Raw genomic sequence first — 20,220 nt, forward strand, 5'->3', positions numbered from 1 at the left:
ATCATGTCCACCTTCCAACCTATCTCCAATCTTCCCTTCCTATCAAACATTCTGTGACGTGTTGTCGCTGCTCAAATCAAGACCCACCTTACCTTTAAGAACCAGTTTGAACCATTACAACCTGGATTCCACAGACTCCCACCAGCCACAACACACCACTTGAACAGCCCTCCTGAAAGTCACGAATGACCTCCTCCTCTCTTATCATTCTGGCCCACTCACCATCCTCATCATGCTTGACACATTTAGATCACTCATTAATAGCTTCCTCTTTAGATTAGCCTTCACCTTCGAATAATATTAAAAATCACCTGTTGTTATTTGCTAGTTTTATTGTTTCCCTTGTATTTATGCATTTTATGTATTGATTTTATTGCTTCACCTATTTTTTAACGTGCTTAATGTACTGATTTTATTGTAAAGTGACTTTGAGTATCCTGAGAAGCGCTATAGAAATAAAATGCATTATTATTTATAATAATATTATTACTACTTCTTTCTGTCAGACCACGTGTCTCACCTGGAGCAGTACATTCATTCGATGGAGAGGCTGTCTGTCAACTGTCACTCTAATGGAGAGACGGAGGTTGGCTCTGCCTTCTGCCGACTGGCGGACTTTTCTAAAGAGCTCCTCTCTCCCATGAAGAACCTGGTAAGACATCAGTGATAGCAGTATGATGTCACAGGATCAGAGGTCACAACTCCTGCACCTGATAAGCTTTAGAGCATCTCCTTTAAACCCAATGATTAGTGCTGATCTGGTCTTACTAAACTAATTAACAAAACATCAGTTAATTAACTAGATTAACTAGTCTATTCAAAACTCCCTCTAATTAAAAACCCATGGTTCCGGTTTACTGTTCCATTCCATACTCTATTGGAAAAATCTATTGAATTATAATTTGACTCCATAGAAAAATCCCTGACCTTCTTAAAAACCAGTTGGCTCCGGTCCTTTACACACTTAAATTGGAAAATTGCTTGATGAAAAACCAACTGGGTCTTACCCTGTCTATTCCAAACTCCACTGAGAAACACTCTAATTGAGAACCTATGATTTTCCATTGTGGAAACCTCTGATTAAGAATCAACTGCATGAGGCACATCAACCTTTAAACATCAAACAACATGCTGTGTGTTGCCCCTTACTATAGGCTATCAGTGGAAGTTACTTCAGTTATGTTTTTCAAGCAGATGTGCAAAAGTTGTAAAAATAAATATTCTCATCATCTTTCTGTTGCTTATATTAAGCAGTACAGTAAAGTATTACTCATGATGCCTTTCAACAGTTAATTTTCTCCACCATAGATGACCTGTGTCTGTGTGTGTGTGTGTGTGTGTGTGTGTGTGCGTGTGTGTGTGTGTGTGTAGTTAAAGAGCATGCTCCACAACATCAACTTCTTCCTGGACTCTCTGGTTAAAGGAGACCTGAGGGAGGTGAAGGGGGTGAGGACTTTATCTTTACTTTCTGCTTTCATGTCACCTGGATGATGCATATAAACAGACCTCAGGTCAGACTGGATGGACTGTTAAACATGTCACAAAAGTTATTATTATTAATATTATCATATCTGCTCCTTGTGGCCTCGGGGTAACGCTGTCTGTCACCTGTTTGTAGTAAAGTTCATGATCAGAGGCTGGATCTGTGTGTTTACATTCTATCATGAAAAGAAGAATGTGTTAAAGTTCGATAATAATTTAAATGGATCTATGTCTTTGTAGGATCTGAAGAAGCCTTTTGACAGAGCATGGAGGGACTATGAGAGCAGATTGTGAGTGATCACACTGAATTATCTTTTACAAGATACTATTATATTATTATTTTTTGTTTTTGGAGTATTCTGGTGTGTTTGTGCATGTGAATATCATTATTATGGTTTCAGAAAACTGGATAAGTTCTTGTCTATGTTTCGAGAATCATTGAATATGGAGTACTCTGAAAGAAATCCGGATACTTTCTCTACTAGAGTTGCATATTCAGAGTGGTCGCTGAGGACTTAAAAATCACTGCTAACCAAGCTACTTTGTCTCGATACTGCTCGCTTAACCAAGGATTCTTCCACCACCATTTCATTAACTCTGGCTGAATGCTGTAATGGCACATCTTAAACCTGAACAGCTAATGCATACTACTCTTGGCTAAACCAGAATGTTTCGTAAGATCTGGAAACCTTTTCTACTTTATTGAAAAACCTTGACAAATCTCCATTACTAATAATGTATGCATGGTAATGCTGGAGGCTAGAGTTGATGTTGGTATATGTGGTAATTGAATCTGTGCGTGACAGTTTGTTTCAATAAATAATCAATTAATAAAAAGCTCTTACTATAACCATGGGCTCCAGATCCTATAACATCGATAACCTGGGGGCTGACTTGGACAGCTGCTCTTATCTACCATTACTGATGATCAAATGAAGAAGCTAAATCGAAGCAGAGCATTTCACTTGTTGTAACTGTCATTTTTATTACTAGAGGTTGAAAATGTTCTGGACACTATTGGTGTATGTTAATGCACCAAGTACGCTACGACCAGTGGTCTGAAAGCGTCTACAAACAACTATAAATTTATCATTTAACCTCCAGAGCCTCCATCAGACTTCAGTAAAACCACTTCCCGATAATGGAAGCTAATACTTGATGTGACTGTATTGTGGATTTAATATCCACTGCTGCCAAAGCCGTGATATGATTATGTACAAACAGTCCTGTGTGATGTCAGGAGGCTTAAATATTTCTCTAGAAATATCACTGGGCAGCATATGATGTCGGGTCAGTGTCACTGATATTTAGCAGCCTCACTGTCAGTGGTAAAGATGTATTCAGAATATTTACTCAACTAAAAGTACCAATCCAACAATATACAAATACTCTATTATAAGTAAACGTCCTAATTAAATAAAAGTACAGAAATATTATCTGTAAAAATCTACTTAAAGTATCAAACTACTTGTTTAGTCCTTGTGACCGATATATTATTATGGCATTATTAGATTGTTAAAACTGGTCCATCAGTGTGTAGGCAGCATTTTACAGTTATACCTACTTTTAACTGCATTAACATATTATATATTATCTAGTTTACTCCACTGGTTCCCAACACCCCTATGTTGGCTAGGCCCCTTCAAAGGGACACAAGATAAATCTGAGGGGTCATGAGGTGATTGATGGGAAAGGAAAAAATAAAGTTCTGACACACAAAGTTTTGTTCATTTTCCGGACTTTGGAGGAAATTTTTGCTTCATTTTGTGAATATCAGGTACTTTTACCTCTTTGGGCCTCAACTGTTATTTAAATGAAACTATCTAAAAACTTTAAAAGGGAAAGGCCTCTATGGTGGAACTGCTAGCAACATGTTGTAACTTATAACCTTATTTTTCAAGCAAAATCTGAAAAGTAACTATAGGTGTCAGATAAATGTGATGGAGTAAAAAGTATTAATTGGAAATGCTCAAGTAAAGTACACTTATCTCAAATTTGCTGTCTGTTAGTGGAGACAGGTTACAGATAAAACAAACACAGCTGATTAAACACACACATAGTCTGTATGTGTGGAGTACCTGTAATGTAATTAGTGGATTCAAATAGTGTGTGTGTGTGTATGTGTGTGTGTGTGTGTGTGTGTGTGTAGCAAGCAGGTGGAGAAGGAGAAGAGGGAGTTAGCTCGTCAATATGGGATGGTGAGGACCGAGGTGAGTGGAGGAGAAATTGCAGAGGAGCTCGAAAAGGAGAGACGCTCCTTCCAACTGAGCATGTGTGAGGTCAGTGACTTCACCTTTTTCTGTGATCCCCCCTCCCACTTTGACTCCCCCCTCTCCCTGATCCTTCATCTTTACCTCATCGATTTTCTCCTCCTCTTCTTTTTTCTTCCTTCTTCTTCTTCTTTCTTCATCTTCTTTTTCCTGGTTCTTCTTTCTCTTCTTAATGCTCATCCAGGGCCTCCTCACACTTCTTCACCTCCCTCTGCCGCTTCTCCTCAGCTACTCTGAAACATAATCATCACTAACAACTTGTGCAGCAGTCGCTCGGTCCAATAAATAGACTCTTCTCTCTCCCAGTATCTGATCAAAGTCAACGAGATAAAGACGAAGAGAGGAGTCGACCTGCTGCAGAACCTCATCAAACACTACCACAGTCACAACAAGTAAGATCACACACACACACGAACAAGCCAATATGCAGTAAACAGACATGGTTGTATTTGCTGTATCTGTGTGCATGTGTGTTTAGTTTCCTGCAGGAGTGTGTTTCCACCACTCAAAGGTTGAAGCAGTACATGGAGGAGCTGAATGGAGTCCTGACGACGGTATGACAACAAGGAACAGCAGTGCACTTTCATATTGTGGCTGTGATGAACAGCAGCATCTAGGCGTTATGTTTTGGTAGATTTTCTCCCCCTGCAGTCAAAGTACATGGATAACAATGTTAGCTTAATTTGATTATTGATAATTTAACACAATCATCAAAATTATCTGCAGCTGTTGTCAGAGCAACAAGTCCTGAAGGTTAGTCCTATAAAAGCTCACTCACAGGCATTTTTAGGGTGAAACCCCACACATTAAAATTATTTTCAGATGCAAATGACTCCATTTCTTAGAGATATGTTAATTTTAGATGAGAACATGTAGGAGAGATACACTAGAGTTAAATACCTACAGTATACATGATAAAATACTCAACAAAAAAAGATAGGTACCCTTAAAAATAAACCAACCTGACTGTCTGACTGTGGAAAAATGGACCCAAAAAACATGGATGTAAGACATTTATGAATAAATAAGTATAGACTGTAATTATGTGTGTAAAATGATCTATTAATAAAAGTAAACTAAAGATAAATTATCTACCAAACACCGTGATGATGGATGGCCTTGCAATTAAATTTGCTTAATCCACAACATCAGTCTCTGTATGGTGATTTAATAACTATTAACATTTAGTTAAGTTTTTAACAACTAATTGTATAAGTGATGAAAGTGTGGAAGCAGTTTAAACATTGTGGAGGACAATGTCAAACAAAATAACAGCAGTAACAAAGCAGGACACACATCAAATGAGAATTATGTCCATGTGTCTATCCCCCCAGAGTATAGAGAGGTTTCCAGTATTAGAAACTAACTAAGTATGTTTACTCAAGTACTGTACGTGAGTACACACTTTATGTACTTTCCGTTTTATGCTACTTTAAACTTCAACTTCAAAGGGAAAAATTGTACTTTTAACTCCACTAAATGTATTTGATACCTTTAGTTACTTTTCAGATTCATTTTATTAATATGAAATATAATACATTTAACAAATATATTATGATTTATAAAGATACGACTTTATTGATCCCCACACATTTTTCCAAAATAACTTAACCTAACATTAAAAGAACAACCCTCTGACTGTGTGATAAATAACCAAATTAGCTGGATGAGAATTAACAGGATCATTTCAGCCTGATCACAGCGTGTTAGCCTGGATTTGTTGAGCCACATGTGAAGAAAACGGCTCAGGTGAGCTGTTGTGTGTCTGCAGGTGAAGCAGCGCCAGGAGGAGGAGAAAAGACAGCTTGTGTCTCTCAGAGATCAGCTGAGGCCGGTTGTCCACACAGACCAGGTGAGAGACCCAGCACTCACACTAATGAATATTATAATACTGTTCAACAGAAAATGAATGTGTGCGTGTGTGTGTGTGTGTGTGTGTAGGACTCTTTACCTAAGCAGGTGTACAGTATGCATCAGCTGCTGGGAGACAAACAGTACGGGACAGAAAGAACAGGATTCCTCTACAAGAAGAGTGACGGGTAAAAGACAAAAAATAAATAAAAACACATTAGAATACACACTAAAACACTGACCATCACTATTAGTAATTTTAGTAGTACATCTAAAACTGTGTCTGTCTGTGTTTCAGGTTGAGGAAAATGTGGCAGAAGAGGAAATGTTCAGTTCACAACTGTTACCTCACCATCGCTCACGCTACTGTAAGCTCACCTGCACTGTGTTGTTGTTTTCTTTACGTTGCTGCCTTCAAAATAAAAGCACGCAACCCGTCTGTCGGAGCTAGATCAAATGAATGACGTGTATTTGATATTGTTGGATAACTGTTATACAAGTAATATTCTGTTGAATGTTTAAATAAACTGTTTCATAGTAGCCTATTTAAGTTTTGTGCAAGAGGAATTACAGGCCTGTCGCAAATATAGGCAGGGTCAGTTCAGTGATTTTAGCAAATAAAAGCCCGGGCTATTAATCAAAGTTTTACGGTAATCTAGCAGTGCACTTCTAACCTGGTGAATGTTTGGTCGCTTGTTCAACAACCTAAGGTGCAGGACAAGACGTGTTGTTTTTTGTAAGTTAGATAAGAGGAGACTTTAGCAGGAAAGCTAATGTGGGTTGTTCTTCAGAGTCAGGTGCTTTTGGGTTAAAGATACCTAAAGCATGAACAGTTCAATGCAACACTGTTTACTCTTCACTCTCCTGACAGTTTCAGAGCCACACAGAGTTGCTGCTGATGCTAAATCAACATTGCCTACCAAGGCAATCACAGAGAAATGCAATGTATTGGTCTCAGAGGTTGGTGCTAACAGTGATTGTGCATCAACAATGCGTCTACAAAACAAGTTTATTGCAGGGAGTAATGGAAAGAAGGAGCAGGCACAGTCAGCTATTGGATTAAATCAGATCTTACACCAGCTGCCTCTCTGTTTTATTTCTGACTGTAGCTTTCCAGCAAGTGTTTGTGTAGCATTAACAGGCACTGTCTCACTACGGGTGTTGTTCAGTCAAGTTTTCAGACTTATTTGATCTTTCCTGTCTTCTTCAAGTGACTATCTTTATTCTCTTCTTTTGTTGGTAGATTTGAAAAATACTGTCAAAGTTTAATGGCTGATCCTCCAACATTACGTTAAACATTTTTAGACTTTGTTCTATTTTAATCTTTTATTGTTTTTTTTATTATAATCAATCCTTTGTCCGTATTTGATAGCAGAGTCTCTAATAATGTTACTATATATCTTTTGAATTACTTATGACTTCTTACTAGTTTGTCAGCCAGCTGTAACGCAATCACAAATCAAGATTTCAGTCAGGACAACTTTCATCAAATAAATTGCTATTTGCTCTAACTTATGTTTGGCGGTAACTAGGAGAGCACACCTCTCTGCCCATCCATGTGCAATCATGGAAAATGAATGAAAAGGACACAGGGTACAGAACAGAGTAGGCATCAATAACAGAAATAATTCGAGACAGAAAGAAGGAGCTGTGGTGGCGTCAGGTTACAAGCTGCTTGCAGATGAAGCAGCAAGGGTCAGCAGGCTAAAACTGCTTAAACAAGGAATCTTTTATGGAATTTGCCAATGAATGCTAAGATAGGAGTCAGCTGAGATGTCATCTGAAGTGACTGGCTTTGAGATGGGGTGCTGTCAGCTGATGTGCTGGGATTGTGAGCTGAGCTTGACTTCATTGCCTGCCTGAACTAACGCTATGTTCGGTTAGTTTGATTGATTGATACTGATCACCCCCCTTTTGTATCTCTCAGCCCAATAAACCTCCGACCAAACTCAACCTGCTCACCTGTCAGGTTAAACCCAGTGTGGAGGACAAGAAATGCTTTGACCTCATATCTCGTAAGATACGCACACACAAACACACGCACACACAAACACACACATAATAAAGGGAACATGAAACAGATAATAGTATAATAGTATATAATAGTATTTTGCATAATGTGAAAATAAGAAGAAATATGATAACAAATAAATATAGAATAGGCCTATATAATATTAGTTAAATATTAGGGATATAAACAGTTCATAAAACATTTGTGCTGTATGTAAGGCATAATACCTGGTAAGTTTGTACGTTTCATGATTGTAATGGAACGTACAAATGGTGGTGCAGTGGATTTCAACCACCGTGTTACAATCATGGAACGTGCAAACTTTCAGGGTATTTTCCTACATAGACCATGGCCACTTACCAACAAAATGCCATATTAAAAAAAGTTTTTTATTTACTCATAACTAATTTGGATCTCGCTTTTCAATTTTAAACAACCAATATGGTTCCTGAGCCTCAGAATTCCTTGTGCCATTTGCATTGCTTTGCAGCATCTAGCTAGACAGGAAGGGTTTCACCATAGATGTATCTATTTTATATCTGTGGGTTTCACAGGGTCATCTCTCCCTTGCAGCACATTCCTCTAGCTACCAGCCTCAGCCTGTAGCTAACGATATTTTAAAAGTAATCTCTTTCCTCCTCCGACCGTCAGTTGATTTGGACGTCCAGATTCACGCAAATATCAAACACATTTCAGATTACATTTGCATGGTTCTGACTGAGCAGGTGTAGTGAAAGGCAAAAGCAGTCACCCCGTCAACCTGGATTGGAACACGGGTCTACAGGGTACAAACATGCAACTTCAACTGCAACGCCAAAGAGTCAGAGCCAGGATCAGTATGGCAGTCCAAGCACATACTCCACTGTAGTGAGGGTACTCCGTCACAGCAGCTGTTAACCTTTTTTTTTGATGGTTACCTAATTATACAGTGGTGGAATATAAGTACCCTTACTCAAGTACTAGACTCAAACACAAATTGAGGTATTTATAATGCAATGTATGCAACTTGATACTTCTACTCCACTACATTTGTCTGACAGCTTTAGTTACTTTTCAGATTACAATTGTTCATGTCCTTCCTGTCTAGTTTTTTTATGTTTAAGTATTAAGAGTCCCTTTGTAGCTTGAGAAAATTCTCCTACTTATTAAGCTAAATAAACTATTTAAACCTGCCTTGGATCAGTTGGAAAATGCATCGTCACAAAACTGAAAGCCAGGCTGTTTCTCTGAGTTCATGAAAAGTTGTTAGAGATACGTGGTTACAGGACGGAGACACTACAAACATATTATTTATTTATTAACCAGCATAAATCACATATATAGTTTCTGTAGAGTAAGTACTTTTACTTTTTGTTTGATAGATATACTTTTACTTAAGTAAAGTTTTGAATACAGGACTTTTACTTTTAGGAGGTTTTTCACAGTGTCTTTAATTGGCGCTCATTTAGAAATGTAAACAAACACATATGTCATAGGTGTCCAGTTATAATTTCCGGTTACTAAAAGTTAATCCACAACTTCCAGCTAAATCAGAATCCAGAATTTTCAGTGACCATGGTATAAATGCACAAACATAATTATATGGGTCAGCATATTAATTGCATTATATATAACACACTTTGTGTGTCCTCCAGATAATCGGACCTACCACTTCCTGGCTGAGGATGAAGCTGAGTGTGTGGCGTGAGTCAAAAATAAACTTTATCACGAGGAGCTGTTGAAAAAGTATAATACTCATATCATTCAGAATTTGTTTATTAAATGTGTTTTGTGTCTATCTGTGTGTGTGTGCGTGTGTGTGTGTGTTCAGATGGATCTCGGTGCTCAGTAACAGTAAGCAGGAGGCTCTGAGCGCTGCTCTGGATGGCGGGAGGAGAGGGGGAGGAGGTGGGGAGAGCAGTGTGGAGGATCTGACCCGGGCCATCACTGATGACATCAGACGGATGCCAGGAAACAACAACTGCTGTGACTGCGGAGCACCAGGTAGTCTCTGTCTGTCAATCAATCAGTCAATCAAGGCATCTTGTCGGCTCTCTCATTCAACCTCATATCCACCCCACTTTAACTAAACATCGACGTTCCAGTAGAAATTTAATTTAACTACGTAATTGAGATGTAGATCTTTTTCAAGAGAGTCCTGAGAACATAAAACATTTATAGACCAACAAACAAGCGAAAAATATAGCAATTAATAACAACAATTAAAAGAGTTATAACAAACGTCAGGTATAGAGTTGGAATAACAGATTATTTGATAATGAAAATACCATAAAACTTTAAATAATAGCCAGGGCTTTAATTTGCTTCAATCACTGAACTCAACCTGCATATATCTGGGACAGGCCTTTAATTCCTTTCACATAAAACCTTTGCTCAGCAAATAGGCATCTATGAAACTGTTTATTTAAACCAGTATGAATATTGCTTATATAAAATTGAGGAATAACATATCAATCATGAATCATTTATTTGATCTAGCTCTGAGATATGAGGGACAGCGTATCTAGGTCAACCTAATGCAGAGAGAGAGAGAGAGAGAGGAAGACAGAGACTACGATAGAAAGGATGAAAACCAAAGACTACTGTAGTTATTTCAACTTTAACTTTAATTAAAAAAACGTTTTCATTCTTTTGATCGGTGGACCCTTAGGGACTAAAGGAAAATAAATAATTAAGAAATGGACACATATTCTGACTTTATGTTGCGTCAAAGCCGCTGACCCGGTGGGGTTTTAAGAGGCTTTATACATCCAAAGAACTTCTATAAAAATGAGACCAGGCCTCTAATTGTGACCTGTGTTTAAATGTCAAAACATGTAGCCACACCAGGCCAGTAAAAGGGACCGGCATCTAATGGCCGTTCGCTATGACTCTAATGTAAAAGGAGCCGTTTTCTAGCTTTTTTTGCCGTATCTTTCCAAGATATGGTCAAACACTGTTTCTAAGACACTTGAAATAATTACAGTCGCTACCCAGAGAGGTTGAAAGGAGAAGTATGATTTATTCCCTTTCCAAAACCTAAAGCAAATCCAGAAAAATGTAGACTGTGGATTGTTTCTAATGTAATGTAAGTTAGCTAACGCTAGCTAACTTACTGTTCTGCTTTTTAATGATTGTAATAGTGACTACAGACGTACCCAGTTTTACAGGAACAGTGTTGATCCTTAATATCGTTGTCCTCTTTCTTAATAGTGAGGTAATGCAGTGTTTCACTTTTACTCTGTGACTGGTAGGCTTTAGCTTCTGTCTTTAATTTTTTCACGGAAGTTTGACAGCCTGAATTCAGCCTTTTATTTTTTTAACCTTTATTTTACCAGGAAAGAAATCCATTGAGATTTTTAATCTCTTTTACAAGGATGTCCTGGCCAAGATGTGAGCCTTCAAATACACAATGCAACTGCAAAACTGTCTGCTTCTTTCTAAGATCACTTTCAAGATCACCAAACATTACACAATATTTCTCGAGGGAGTGCAGTAATAGACAGTGGCAGCGGCTTGATAAAAGTCTGATAGGACAGTTTTTCGGACTTAGCAACAGTAACTAAGGGGGCATGACTTAGCAAAGGGTCAATTGGGACTAGGCTTTTAATTGAATTTTTACGGTAGTCATTAGTTGCATCGCTAATTAGATATTTGTTTCTATTGCTACTTTCGTTGGTGCTGTCAGTAAAACTCATGTATATGGCAAAGATAATAAACAATAAACTCTGACTCTCTCTCTGTCTCTGTAGATCCTGGATGGCTCTCGACCAATCTGGGTATCCTGACCTGTATCGAGTGTTCAGGGATCCACAGGGAGATGGGGGTCCACGTCTCCAGGATCCAGTCTCTGAGTCTGGACAGTCTGGGGACTTCAGACCTGCTGGTAGGTCTCGCCTGTTAGCTAACAAGCTAATCCATCATCAGTCCGTCCTGTAGTCAACTAAGTTTAGTTGACAGCTGAGTTCAAACCTCACAACTCGTATTGTCAGATATAAACTGCAGATTAAATCAGTTTTAGCTTATACTCGCTCTTAGTGGTCCTGAAAAGCACCTTTCGAGTCATTGTGTAGATCTCACATTACTTTTTATGTCCACTGTCTTGCAGCTTTTGACTTTCTATCAAAGAACCAGATATGTTCTAACACAGTTGATCATCTTTTGTACCGTAAACTGGGAGAGTTTCATGTCTATCCAAACTGTGAAGTGCGTCAACTATGAGTCAACTTAAATTGTCTATAATGGAACTGAATAGGACCTCTGGTTCTAGTTCACTAATCCCAACTAACTACAGGATAGCGCTGGATTAGCTTGTTAGATAACGAGATACAACATGTAATTTAGACAGCTTTGTTGGAAGGGCGACTTCCCGTTGATGGAGATAGTTCAGGACTTTCTTCAGTCAGTTCTGACTGATTCTAGTTAGATATAAATTTTCACAGGCTCTAACTTTCTTTTCTAATTGAATTTCCCGCTCTATCTACTGTGCATGTAGGGAGATAATTCTGTCTTCTCTCTCTCCCAGTTGGCTAGAAATGTTGGTAACGCTGGATTTAATGAAATACTGGAGGCGAACCTGATGAGTCCGTCACTGAAGCCCTCCCAACACAGCCACATGTAAGACACACACACACACACACACACGCGCGCGCACACACACACACACACACACACACACACACACACACACACACACACACACACACACAAATACAGTATCAAATTAATTAAAATGAAAACTATATTTTACTAGAATAAATTGTGTGTGTGTGTTTGTGTGTGTGTGCAGGGCGGAGCGTAAAGACTTCATCCTATCAAAGTATCAGGACGTTAATTTTGTGAGGCGGAGCCACAGCTCATCTGCAGCGCTGCGACTTGGCCTGCAGGAGGCGACCAAGAGCTGCGACATCTACAGTCTGATCCAGCTGTACGCTCAGAGAACGGAGCTGAGCCAGCCGCTGCACACACACATACAGGTAAACTCAGGTGCACAGACATACGAGTACACACACACACACAGACACAAACACATACACACACATACACACACACACACACACACACACACACACACACACACACACACAGGTAGACTCAGTACAGGTTCAGACACAGATTATGTATCTGTGTGTTCACATACACACACTTACAGGTACACAGGTAGACACACATACAAGTATATGCCCACCAGGAAACAAACAGGTAAACTCCCATATACACACACAGTCAGCAGTGTGTTTCCATGCCAACAGGAGAAAGGAGAGACGGCGCTCCACCTAGCTGTCCTATTGGCCGACAGAACTTCACTGCACATCCTGGACTTCCTAGCCCAGAATTGGTCAGTCTGCTCTGACGACATTTATGAGTGATTTTATCATATTATGTGTGTGTTAATGTGTACACCTGTGTGTTTACCTGCATGTGTGTTTTTTTTCTTCAGCTCCAACGTGGACGTGCAGACGTCAGCAGGAAACACGGCGCTGCACTACAGCTGTCTGCACAACAAGAGCGACTGTGTGAGACTGCTGCTGAGAGCCCGGGCCAACACACACCTGAGTAATACATGCACACAACTACGCTACACACCAATTGTTTTTACCCAACACCTGTGAGGATCCTTGTTGACAGACTCCTCCCACACCTCCTAACTTTTATCTAAACCCAGTTCAGACCGTCAAATCAAGTTTTATCCCTTAAGCAGCCAAAATATCGTCACTTTCTAAAAATTACCATTACTTTCCAAAATATGTATTATATTTGTGGAAAGTGAGGATATTTTCAGAGGGAGGGGATGATTTTAGAAAGTCGGGAAGTTTTTTAGAAAGTTGAGACATTCTGTCAAGTCAAGATATTCTTTGAAAGTGAGTGAAAGTGAAACAATTGGGGTAATTTTTTAAAGTGAGTTTTTTTGATGAAGATATTTCTAGAAAGTGAGGACATTTGTAGTGGGTACATATAAGTGAGGGCATGTTTTGGAATTGAGGAGATTATTTGAAAGTAGGGAAATTTATTTTTAAGTTACTTTTCAGAAATATCTTCACTCTCAACTGGTCCTCACAAATGTAGAGGTACATGAGCTTATCCTGCTGATGATCATGACGGCAAAGAACCCATTAGTAATATTAATATTGTAACTGTGTGTGAACAGAGAACGATTTAGGAGAGACCGCTCTGGACGTGAGTCGGAGGTTGAAGTACGGCCACTGTGAGGCGCTGGTGAGATCACAGTTACTCTTCTCTACATGTGACTGTTGATCTCAGCATTACACTAACTGTACCTGTGTGTGTTTGTGCAGCTGCAGCAGGCCCAATCCAACCAGTTCGAGCATCATGTCCATGTGGAGTACGAGTGGAGGCTTCGCCATGATGATCTTTACGATAGCGACGATGATTTTGACGACAAGGTAAATATGGCAACTGACAGCTGCTGAATTTTCTGTTTGATTGTTTGCTGTTGACAACACAGCTCTGCTTTAAAATTGGTGGCTTAATGCTCCAAGCTTTTTGATCTAATGCAGAAGTCTTAGATCATACAATAAAAGGACCAGTGTGTAAGTTTTAGGGGGATCTATTGGCAGTATATAATATTCTTGAGTATGTTTTCATTAGTGTATAATAACCTGAAAATAAAACCTATGTGTTTTTGTTTTTTATTCATTAACCAAAATGTAGTTGAGTCTAAGACCATTTATTGCAACAAGAATGCCTCATCAAGAATCATTTTAACTGCGTGAATCTCTCCCTTCTCCTCTTCCGTTTCAGAACGGTCCAGTAAAGAAGGAGCGCTCCTCCTCTTCCTCCTCCTTCACCTCCTCCTTCTCCTTCTCCTCCCGTCCCTTTAGTTTCAATCAGTCTTCCTCCATCGCCCCGCCATCCTCTGGAGCAGCTGGAGGAGGTCTGCTCAGTGTGGGGAGGAGGCTCGCCATGGCTATGGAGCTCCACAGCCGGCCCTCTGGCTCGGCCTCCAGCCCCCCTCCTCCGCCCCCATCTTCCCCTGCACCTCCGCTGCCTCCCAGGGTCAAAGGTCAGATTCTGATTGTTGTGTGTTTTATTATCATATCTTTAATGTTTCCAAGTGTTTCTCTGTCTTCATCTTCCTCTTGACTGGAAAAAAACACATCTTCCTTCCTCATCCATTACATTTTGTTGTTTGTGCTGAGCCTGGCAAGAACCAGCAGCTGGATATATGCCAGCTGTTACACCAAAATAGCCCTCTTTTTCTTGTTAGGCTTTTAATGTGACACATCACATGACTTTCATCGACAGATGTTTAAAAACAGCGATAGCGATTAAAAAAACATGAAAATAGAAAGTAATTAAATTTAGTTTCTGTTTATTGTCTCAAACACACATCCAGCTCAAATGGATAAAAACAACGTCTTGCATAAAATATTCGGCCGGTTGACCATTGTGGTCCAAACCGAAATATCTCAACAAACTACCTGCAAAACTGATGACATTACCATCAGTTTGCGTTTAATGCTCATTAGCAAATGTCTGTATTTAGCTAGTCTGGCTCATCGCCTCAAAATTCTTCTCTCCTTCTGCTGTCTTCCGACACTATTTTCAAAGCTGCGTCCAGGGCTTAGCACCACCCAAGATGATTGTGATTGGTTTAAAGTCACTACCATGGCAGTAGACTCTTAATCTTGTTTGTAATCATCCAGCCAGAAGAACTCTTCAGGAATAAAGGACATTTTACTTAAAAGTGTAGCCCTGGAAAAATCAGATAATGAGCAATAAAACGTGATTTTATCTTCATTCTCACTTAAATCCTATAACAAACAAATTCACACAGATGGTTGAGTGTTGAACAAGAGCAGATCAGAAAATGGGGAAGCTTCTCACTAAAATATCATCAAATTTACTTAAGAAAATCAGAAATAAAGACCAGATTCTGGGAACAAAAATCAATCTTCCATCTCTATTTTCTGTCTTCCTCCAGCTCCCAGTGTCCCTCCTCCTCCCCCTCCTTCTGCTGGGGAGGAAGGAGAGGAAGAGGGGGAGGTCTTCTTCCCCCTGATACGAAACAGAAAGTCTACCACTCCCCCTCCAATCGCAGTCCGACACAAGAGGAGCTGCTCCGAGTCCAGCAAGCATGGTAACATCTGAGAGGCACACTGCAATTAATCTGTCAGAGTGATAGTGTGTTATTAACTCTGTATGTGTGTGTGTAGATTACGGGTTGCCAACCAGTCCCAGGATCTATAGCGGCCCAGACTCCTCCTTTAAGAAGTGTGTGTGAGTATCTGAGACACAATCCCATTGAATTTAACAGAAATTCACATTTTATGACAAACATATCTAAGGGAACAGTGCTTCTGATTGGATCTGTTGTGGAATTACGTCACACCAGCCCCGTTGTCAGAAAGTCTGGATTTCCCATTTCCCAACTACCTAATATGAAAACAATCTTCCTTTGTGGCTTAAGTATAATCATTCAGGCACACTATTAAAAAAACAAATAGATCAATCAGAAACCATCAATACAACAACCTTGTGGTGATCACACGTGCATAAACATTAAAGGATCACTGTGATGCTTTTTACTCCCACACTCTGATCTGATCTCCTGAAGAAGATTAAATTATGTCGTAAGATGCTGTTTATGTTGTCTGAATTGTGTTTATTCAGTAATGGAAGAAGTAGTTTGTACTTACGTAACAGTAGCAATACCACACTATAAAAATACTACATTACAAGTAAAAGTCCTACAATCATAATTTAGCAAAAGTAGAGTAGAGTAGTAGTAGTATAAACAGGAAATACTCAAAATTGTACTTAAGTACAGTTTTTGAGTAAATGTATTGTATCCACTGCATTTATTGTTGTAACAAGGTTCTTATGTTGCCTTCATGGCCAGAACTATGGCTGCTCAGCAACAAGAACAATAAGGCGCCAACTACAACATCACAAAGGCAGATCATACATCAATAAGCAATATCAGTGGATCGTTCTTGCTTCCTTGTTAGACTGTTAGACTATCATCTACAGGCAAAAAGAAAACAGAAATTATTAACAAAACAAACATTCTTTTCCAGGCAGTTACACATATGCACTTGCTAAAAAGCATGATTGCACTTACTGTACCATGCTCGCTGGGTGGGTCGCACTTGCACCTCAGGGGGTGGGTCTGCAGTCGCATGATGGCGGAAGTAGCTCAACTCATCTGAAAAAAAAAGAAGATGAACTGTAACACCTGAACAAGTATTGTGATTGAAAGAGCGTGAAAAGTAGTTAATGAGCAAAGAAGTTGAACGGTTATGGAGAGATTGGTTAAATAGACAGCTAGAGGTAATGATTAATAGCTGAAATAGGTAGCTGAATTAAACTGTTGTTGTACGTGTCTTAAAGTAATGGATAAATGGTTGAAACATCTCTTTATGCCACTAGCAGTATGAAGGCAAACATGACCAAATCAACTTAACATTAACACACAAACCTTACATAAATATACACAAAATGTAGTATACTAATGTACACGTTTGTATGGAGACTGGCAATATCTAAAATAGTTGCTTCAACCTGTTGAAAGGCAGTTTTCTTATTTAATTTATCTAAATAAGTTTGAAATAATAAAAGAATTTGCCACACTGTAAAACCTTCTAAACTTGACAGGAAACTCTGGTATCTTCATCATTACAAACTCGTGTTGTTTGTCCAAACTTTGTTCAAACTCTCAGATCCCAGAGTTATCAGAGTGTCCAAAGATTCAAAATATGTGTCAAAATATGGCTGGATTTTGGTGAAATGTGTCTAAAATGATGCAGCAGATGTAAATTATTTCCATTTTATGGGAAGGCTGAGCCATAAAAACTTTGTGTGTCTTAATATTTCACTACTTTGAAACATCATAGAGCTCGGAACAACATGATACACAGAATGTTTTTCTGTGTGCTGAAGCTCGAAGAAGCTGTAACTGCTGAACAAGAGACGCTACTACTGACCTCTGGTGGACTGAAGCTGAATTACACCTCAGATGTAAACCTGTCTCCTTTGTGTCTCCTTTGTCTGTGTCTCTCCAGTCCATCTTCTCCTCTAGGCTCACTGGCTGAACGACCAGACAGAGGTACCTCCTGTCCAGAAACATCATCTAGCTTCACCCTCTCAGATTTACATGTTTTATTTGTCTGGAGTCTGATGGATCTATCATGTGTAATTGTACTTTATAGATAGGTAGATCATTGTTAGGGCCCAGGGAGCTGTGGAAGAGGATTTTCAGGGAGCTGATAAAGTTAGATTGTTAATTTTAGTGTTTAATCCAGTAGTTTAAAGAGATTAGTTTACATTTCCACCTATGACAGCACTGTATGAAGTAATTTTTCAAACAAGATTGTCCAATATTTGATGGTTCATACTTCTGTGATGTGCGAATTAGATGATTTTCCTGATCTTCATTATAGTAAACAGAATATCAGAAAAAAGCAATTTAAAGACGTCACCTTCAACTTTGACGTTACAAAGGAAAGTTGTCACAAATATATAAATAATCTAAATCTGCTAGTTTATTTATTATTAAAAAGACAACTAACCTCTCAAAATCCTTAAATTAAAATATAATAAATTAATGAAATGGGCGACCTGTGAATTTGATTGATCATCTGCCATTGAATCTATTACTTCTACCAGGCTGCATTTACCTCTTTTGATGTAATTCACATTTAAACCATTACTACACCACTTAAATTTTCCAACCTGATTTCTAATTCTGTGGTTTTTTTCTCTCCAGTTTATTGTTAATTTATAGTTTTAATGAGAAGGTGGAGTCGGCTTCAACCAGACCCTTGTTATTTGTGTCATAGCTGCACTTTTAAGTATCCTGTAGCCTAATAATTGTTTATTGTTAAAGTTAACTCAGTCAGTGTTACTTTTAAAATAGTGACCTACATTTAGGCTGAAGTGCTTGCTTAAGTTTTAATATTTTCATAATTAAGGTTAGAACTGATCATATTTCTGACACAGCTTTTCCAACTGTCTGATTTAGCTGATATTATAAATTGTTGGCTAATTGTATTTTAAGCATGATTTAAAAGTATATACTTTACATATCTTGGCTGTCTTCCGATCAAATGATGAGCAAGCAATATCTTTAGCTGCCTTTGAGACACGAACATGAACTACACATTCCTTAAAAAAAATTGATATTGAAATATTTACATTAATTTTTCTCTCTCTGAGGTTTTCGGAGGGCAGACAGTGATAGTAGCTCCTCCCACTTCCTGCAGCTGGACAGTAAAGCCCCGCCCAACGGGTCTCCCACCAATCAGCGCTCTCAGAGCTTTGAGAATGACAGAAGAGGCCCCGCCCCCCAGCCACTTCCTCGCAGATCATTGGTGAGATCTTCAAAAACCTTTAACTCCTTAGCAACCATCTAGAACAGTTACTATCTGAAGAGCTAGTTTATGCCAGAATGAAAAAATAAAGCCGGGGAAAAAATGTATTTTAGCCCTTTAAATGCAGGAACCACATCCTGTTATTTAAAATTAGTTATCAATATTAATAGGTCTAACTGACCATTCATTCATATGTTTTACCACAAGGTGGCTGCAGTAGGCCTATAGGCTATTTATGATTATTTGACTACTTTATGTAACTTTGCATTTCCAGTACAGTGTTTTGGTGCATTTATTAAATTATACAAATACTGCAGAACGAACATTCTGGTAAGCCAGCCAGTAGTATTTGTGATGAAAGCATCCAAATTTACTAACACACTACTTCTTCTGAGATTTTTCTTTTTTGGAATTTGAATGCATAGCTTCATATATTTATTCGATTTATAGGCTGCACATTTTTACAGTTGAATACTTCTATGATGACTTTAGGCATACAATAATAATAGAAAAATAAAAAAAGTTATTCTATTGAAATAATTTGTCAAAGTCGGGGAGCCACTAGAGAGGGGCTAAAGAGCCGTATGTGGCTCAGGAGCTGCAGGTTGCACATCCCTAGACTCACCCTAGAAACCACATTACAACACTCCAGCATTACCAACTGCCCTAGGAACACACATTCAGACATTTAGTTACAATTGCTTTGACAGAGAGCATATTTTTTTTCAGAGACATCATCTTTTTCTAAATATTAGTAATATTTATTAGAATTAATATCAATATTGTTATGTCCATCAGCCTCGTGGTGGAAAGAGCCGTCGGGTTGAGGCGCTGTATGACTGCCAAGCCGACCACCACGATGAGCTGAGCTTCTGCGAAGGGCAGGTGCTGGTTGTCCTGGGACAGGAGGACAGTGATTGGTGGGTAAGTATCATCATCCTGCACTCTGATTGGTGCTCTGAAAAAACTATTGCAAAGTGGCCTCCGCTGTCCTCTGAGCAATTGAGCGTAGGCTAGGGGCAATTGAGGTTTAAGAGTCAGTCAGGTAAACATGAACAGTGTTTGTTTCGTTAAATAAAACTGTGACAAAAAAACCCTCATGACAAATATGACTTATGCTGAATAAAAATGTATCTTTGAAAACAAAAGCTATGATGAAATATATTAAAAATTTTGTCAAAGAGTAAAAACTAAACAATGTGAAAGACTATAAGCTATAAAGTCTAATTTAGCAACCTTAATAAATTTGCTAAATCACACACTGTAGCAACTTTTTAACTAAAAGTAATTTTCC

The 20,220-nt window shown here is 38.7% G+C and overlaps 1 protein-coding gene across 5 annotated transcripts in view; it reads left to right on the forward strand.

Annotated features, from left to right (window-relative positions):
- Positions 1–20,220, forward strand: part of unm_sa1614 (un-named sa1614) — a 29,449-nt gene that overhangs the window by 6,064 nt on the left and 3,165 nt on the right. The window contains exons 1-25 of one of the 5 annotated variants that reach the window (XM_046076301.1): positions 511–652; positions 1,372–1,446; positions 1,723–1,772; positions 3,632–3,761; positions 4,059–4,144; positions 4,231–4,306; positions 5,524–5,604; positions 5,694–5,791; positions 5,902–5,971; positions 7,531–7,618; positions 9,249–9,297; positions 9,425–9,597; positions 11,346–11,479; positions 12,119–12,210; positions 12,383–12,569; positions 12,846–12,931; positions 13,034–13,149; positions 13,742–13,809; positions 13,890–13,997; positions 14,356–14,617; positions 15,539–15,694; positions 15,771–15,834; positions 17,619–17,662; positions 18,772–18,926; positions 19,725–19,850. In XM_046076301.1, the coding sequence (XP_045932257.1) occupies positions 542–652; positions 1,372–1,446; positions 1,723–1,772; positions 3,632–3,761; positions 4,059–4,144; positions 4,231–4,306; positions 5,524–5,604; positions 5,694–5,791; positions 5,902–5,971; positions 7,531–7,618; positions 9,249–9,297; positions 9,425–9,597; positions 11,346–11,479; positions 12,119–12,210; positions 12,383–12,569; positions 12,846–12,931; positions 13,034–13,149; positions 13,742–13,809; positions 13,890–13,997; positions 14,356–14,617; positions 15,539–15,694; positions 15,771–15,834; positions 17,619–17,662; positions 18,772–18,926; positions 19,725–19,850 (2,685 nt within the window). In that variant the 5' untranslated portion in view covers positions 511–541. Of the gene's footprint in view, positions 1–510; positions 653–1,371; positions 1,447–1,722; positions 1,773–3,631; positions 3,762–4,058; positions 4,145–4,230; positions 4,307–5,523; positions 5,605–5,693; positions 5,792–5,901; positions 5,972–7,530; positions 7,619–9,248; positions 9,298–9,424; positions 9,598–11,345; positions 11,480–12,118; positions 12,211–12,382; positions 12,570–12,845; positions 12,932–13,033; positions 13,150–13,741; positions 13,810–13,889; positions 13,998–14,355; positions 14,618–15,538; positions 15,695–15,770; positions 15,835–17,618; positions 17,663–18,771; positions 18,927–19,724; positions 19,851–20,220 lie in introns of those variants that run through there. The other 4 variants (XM_046076299.1, XM_046076300.1, XR_006829125.1 and 1 more) reach the window with 4 other exon arrangements.

The sequence above is a fragment of the Micropterus dolomieu genome, linkage group LG18 (genome assembly GCF_021292245.1).
Source record: "Micropterus dolomieu isolate WLL.071019.BEF.003 ecotype Adirondacks linkage group LG18, ASM2129224v1, whole genome shotgun sequence".
In the NCBI taxonomy this organism is placed as follows: domain Eukaryota; kingdom Metazoa; phylum Chordata; class Actinopteri; order Centrarchiformes; family Centrarchidae; genus Micropterus; species Micropterus dolomieu.